At 34.1% G+C, this 5,776-nt stretch overlaps 1 protein-coding gene across 4 annotated transcripts in view; it reads left to right on the top strand.

Moving 5' to 3' along the window:
- LOC106472180 (zinc finger protein 345-like) overlaps positions 1–5,776 on the top strand; it is a 29,347-nt gene that overhangs the window by 15,836 nt on the left and 7,735 nt on the right. For all 4 annotated transcript variants that reach the window (XM_022400784.1, XM_022400783.1, XM_022400781.1 and 1 more), the window contains exon 6: positions 4,546–5,765. In XM_022400784.1, coding sequence (XP_022256492.1) covers positions 4,546–5,765 — 1,220 coding nt within the window. The remainder of the gene's footprint in view (positions 1–4,545; positions 5,766–5,776) is intronic.

Here is a 5,776-nt window from a genome sequence, read left to right as displayed (position 1 = left end):
ATTTTTACTATTAAGAAATATAACTAAAAGCCTTTCTATTAGACAATTGGCAAAAAGGAAGTTGTGTGTGTATATATATATATAAAAGATTTATATATATATTTTTTTTAATTCTGACAATGTGTATTCCAAACTTTTTACCACTTGACCAAAATACTACAAATACAACCTCCATGTAACAGAAATGACATGACAATAAAATCTATTATCTCCCCATTTCATTTTATGATCTATGTTTATATTTGTGTAATTAAAATGAATCTCAAACAGGCACTTACTTCTGAACATGAAAACTTTTCCTTGTCGAGTTGCTCTCATGCTGTCAACAAAACAATTTGATTACAATTCTAAATATCCTTGACACATTGCAAAGTATGTGTCTATTTACCTTTAGTTCTACACTCTCCCACCTTCCATGTGGCTTATTGTTCTTGTGTCAGGAGAATATATATAAGCTTTGCCTTCCCGTGACTCCAGATGTGTTGGGCCATATAGTGATACCCGGGTTACCATGCACAGGAGAGGTGCGAGTCCAAGTGTTATCTAAGGAAGGAGGGAACAAGAGGCTAATTCATGGGCTAAGAATTCCATATGGTTTGAAGAATTACAACCAGAAGAAAACAATTTAAATAAAATTTTGAAAATGTACTGAAATTCATCCACATTCTGGCCTACAGAATATCTTTTAAAGAGATGTGACTGGGATACCAAAAACATCACCAAGTGGCAAATTTTGGTGAGATGTAATCTAAAGTTCACTTTTAAGATATAATAAAATGTCCAAATAAACAAGAAAGATTAATTACACAAGCCAATTTTTTTAAAGCGGTCAGAACAAGATATGAAGAGCATGATTCATTGTAAGTTATAAACAACTTTTTCCTAAATGCTTTTAAAGATGTAGTACTTACAAAATAACAATAAATAGCCATGATAGGACATAAAAACTGAGAATTATGACCAATCAGGGCAGGTAACATAACAGGTGAGAAACATTGGTTACTTTCTGTCACAGCCCAAGTTTTAAGTAGGAAGATTTGATCTAAATAAAAGTATAAGATGATAAGCATCAAGGATATAGGAATCGGAACATCATCTGCCTGGTACCAGTAATAAAAGAAAGTGTGATCGAACAACAATTTGCTAAGGGTTGAAAAGGTGGAGAAGCTATGAATCATGATACTAAACAACAAGTTCCATTTAGGGCAATGTCAAGGAATTCTGGGTCATTGAAAAGATATCTTTGAATAATAGGGACAAAGAGGATTGATGGCTTCCTTAGCGACTCAAAGTGGAACCAGTTGTGGAAGAAACTGACAAGACACAGAAAGAAAGAAAATGTTAAGAAGTTGGAGATAAACAAGATAAAACATGTCTAATGCACAAACTTCAGGATATATTTCATGACTGATAAACAGCCAAAGAAAAGCATCTGCAAAATAGGCATAGACAGCAAAAAATATTTTGGAAAATGGTTATTCAAGGTTGTCATGCAACATTATTTCCTGGTGATATTGGACATGTTTTCTCATAAAGAAATTGATGTGATGGGGAAAATCATGGTTGAGCAGGCCAAAGTTGACCAATGAGGAGAACCTGGCACTTTAAGTAACTGATCTTGACCAGGATCCAAGGAAGAAAGTATAGTGGAAGGTATGCATAAATGAAGAGGTTCTCCCAAAACTGACTCGGGGCATCCACTGCCAAAAATTTGGATGTAGAACTGGAGACCAAGTTTAGTAGAAGAAGGTAGTTGGTTGATGTGAATAAAGCATATAATATCAATCAACCCCAAAATTCATAAACCTACTGAATAACCAAAGAGTGAATGGTCCACTCTATGGGAAGACTGTAATGATCTCTAGAAAGAAAGTTGGCTAAAATGTTCACACCAGGAATATGACAGTCTTGAAGAAGAACTAGTTGAGAATAAATTGAAATATGTAGAGAAATTGCAGCAAAACAATTGTTGATGTAAGCAATCACAGTAAAGTTATGTATATTAATGAACACAGAATGGTGGTAAAGAAGGAGCAGAAACCTTAGAGGAACACATTGAACAGCTCAAAATTCCAACATATTGGTGTGACCTGTTGCTTCTTAAGAGATTCAAAACCAGAACAAGATTGATTCCTCAACACAATTCCTCTGTTTTCAAGAAAAGCATCTGTGAAAAGTAAGAAGAAGAAAAGGGCTCTGTAGTCAGACACCACTGAGAAACAAGGTTCTATTGAATGGTGACTTATGAGCACATCCTAAGGGAATAATTTCACGAATGGAAGTTGCCTTTCCCAAAATAAAACATATGTCTTTTGGTGCTAGTTCTAGAAAGACAGAAGTCTTGTAATGCTATAAGAAACTGCTGAAGCATTTCTTCAACTGTGTTGATCCATATTCCTAGATGTACTAAATACTGTGTTGGTACTAATTGGAATTTGGAGTGATGGATGATCTACCAAAGAGATGTAATCACTTGTGTAGTCAGATGAATGTGTATAAGCTACTAAGTAGAAGAAAGGCTCAGAATAAGCCAATCATCCACGTAAAAGTGAAAGACGATGTTGACATAATGAAGACCTTCAAACTAGTTGAAATGTATGGGGCCGAGTCAAAGGGAAAGAAACAAATGATAAGTCACCCTTGATGGCAAAATTTATGAGATGATGAATGAAATGAAATAGGAAGATAAAGCATCCTGTATATTTCCACCTTTGTCATCCATTGGCCTCATCAAGGAAACTTCCATAATATTCTCATCTTTTTCAGTTTGAAATGAGGTGTATCCAATGGAAGATTGAGCCAAGACAGGTCTTTAATCTCCCCTTTTCTTTGGAACTACCAATCAACAGAAGTAAAAATAGAAAGATATGTAGTAAACAATTTCTAGTGCTCCTTTTGGAAGGAGATCCAAGACTTCCTTATCCAGAAGTTGTAATAAACAGGATTGTAAGGAAGAGTAAAAACTAAGAGAAGAAAGAAAAAAGTGAAAGTAAAGACCAATCGGAAGTATCTGTTGAACACAAAGATCTCAACTGAAAAATAAACTAATAAGGTAAGTCAGCAAACATACTCCCTGGTCAGCAAATAAATCTGGGTTATGGTGGGAAAGCAGAGCTTATATGTGTCCTCTTGAAACAAGTACAATATGTCACATGGAAGAAGGAAGAGTGGAAAACCATGGGTAAGTTGACACATACTCTGCCTTGTGTCAAGAGCATTCAAAATTTTAGTTGCATGTTTGTTGATAGTACAGGAGAAACTGAACAAGAAAAGTCTTCTTGTATTTCAAAGGCAAGTCTGCCTGTTTTAAAATATTTATTATCAGGTTGGTATGGTACTTTTAGTAGATTATTCTAGTAAAACAATATAAAATGTAATTAGGAAGTTACCAAACTTGTATGTAATGTTTTTGCTTAATTATTGTAACTGTTACCTCCATCCTGTTTATTGTAACTGTTACCTGTGATTTTAGATCCAAAGACCATATTGGAAAATAATTACTGTTTAAAAAACAAAATACAAAAAAAACACCAGAAACCTAGCATCAGCAGTGTGTTTGACAAAACATTTTTTGAGAGAAAACATTATAATCTCAACAGTAGATAAACTGTCATCTTGTATATCATGTGATAAAGAAATATTGAAAAAAAAAAATTCACCAAAAAAACATGAAAAAAACACACACACAGGGGAAACAAAATCATTTATAATTTGCCAAAACTGTGCAGTAGTCAGGAAATAATCTCCTGATTATGTGATTCTAATTAGAACTGGGCAATAAATGGAACTTGCTAGTAGCTGAATTGTCAGGCTCATTAGTTGACTATGTTCAACTAATTGATTATTCTTTGATAGGTTGTTTAGGCAGAGTATTCGTAATGAATCTAAGTTTCAAATGGACAGCAACTGCCTGTTGTAGAAACCTACAAATGTAGAGGACGACGTTTTGAAAGTCTTCTGCCTTTCGTCTTCAGGACCTGAAGGTGGAAGACTTTCGAAACGTCGTCCTCTACATTTGTAGGTTTCTATAACAGGCAGTTGCTGTCCATTTGAAACTTAGATTCATAATTGATTATTCTCATGTGATGGCAAAAAAAATAACTTAAAATACTAAAAAATTGGGTTTTGATACCTGCAATGGACAGAGTACAGAAAGCTCACTGTGTAGCTTTGTGCTTAACAACAAACAAGTACATGGCCATATTTCAAGTTGGAATATCTGAAAACAGTAATTATTAAAAACACTAGTTTATTATTTTCATAACACCATCCTTAGTATATTCTGACAGAATTTATTGCCTTAAGAAAACACTTCCATTATTTTTTTCATAATATGTATCATTTACAGGAATATTTCTTTAAAGAGCTCTTTATCAGATAGAAATGAAATGAGTATCATTCCTTCTTCCAGATATCTGTATTGTTTAGCTCCATATATGTGTGTTTTAAGGTTGATATTTATATGTTTTGTAGTTTATTGTATTATTCATATGTACTGTATGTTTATTAATATCTTTATTTGTTGTATTTATCTTTTGATTATAGATCCAATGCCTTACATCAACAACAGTTGTGGAAAGGAATTTTTCTTTACGAAAACAGAAAATGGCAAATCTCAAAATCCAAGCAGTAGTAATGTGACTAGAAACATATTTTCAATGGAAAACCACATAAAACAAAATTGCATTCCCCATAATGGAAATAAAACTTTAAGTTGTGTAGTCTGTGGCAAATATTTTGGAACAAAGAGTCTTCTAAGAAAGCATCTGAAGAAACATCCTGGATTAAAACAATACAACTGTTCTATATGTGAAAATCAGTATGCAAGAAATAGTGACCTAAAAATACACGAGAGGAGACACACTGGGGAGAAACCATACAGCTGTGTCATGTGTGGAAAAGAATTTATAAGTAGTAGTAAGTTAAAAATACATCAGAGAGTACACTCAGGGGAGAAACCATACAAATGTGAAGTGTGTGGAAAAGAGATTGGAAGTAAAAACAGCTTAAAAATACATCAGAGAATTCACACTGGTGACAAACCTTACACTTGTGATGTTTGTGGCAAGAAATTTATAAGTAATAGTTCACTTAGAAAACATGAGAGGCTACATAGTGAGAAAAAATATATTTGTGTTGTTTGTGGAAAAGAATTTAAAAGAAGATGTCACTTAAAAATTCATCGACACATTCATACTGGAGGAAAACTATACAGTTGTGATGTGTGTAGCAAAGAGTTTGGTTCAAGTAATGACTTGGAGATGCACGAGAAAGTACACACTGGGGATAAACCATACACTTGTCTTGTGTGTAACAAAAAATTTGTAACAGTTAGTAACTTGAAAGTGCATGAGAGGATACACACTGGGGAGAAACCATACAGCTGTATAGTATGTAAAAAAGAATTTAGTAGAAATAACTATCTTAAAGTACATCAGCGAATACATACTGGAGAGAAACCATACAGTTGTGCTTATTGTGACAAGAAATTTGTTACAAGCAGTAGCCTGCAGGTGCATGAGAGGATACACACTGGAGAGAAACCATACAGTTGTGTAGTGTGTGGAAAACAATTTAGAAGAAATTGTCACTTAAAAATTCACCAGCAGATTCACACTGGAGAGAAACCGTACAGTTGTGCTGTGTGTGGGAAGGAGTTTGGAACAAGTAATGGGTTAGAGATGCATGAGAAGGTGCATACTGGGGAGAAACCGTACAGTTGTGCTCTGTGTAGTAAGAAATTTGGAACAAGTAGTAACTTGAAGGTACATGAGAG

The sequence above is a fragment of the Limulus polyphemus genome, unplaced genomic scaffold, assembly GCF_000517525.1.
Source record: "Limulus polyphemus unplaced genomic scaffold, Limulus_polyphemus-2.1.2 Scaffold5141, whole genome shotgun sequence".
NCBI classification, from domain to species: Eukaryota; Metazoa; Arthropoda; class Merostomata; order Xiphosura; family Limulidae; genus Limulus; species Limulus polyphemus.
This window is presented reverse-complemented; position numbering and strand designations above follow the sequence as displayed.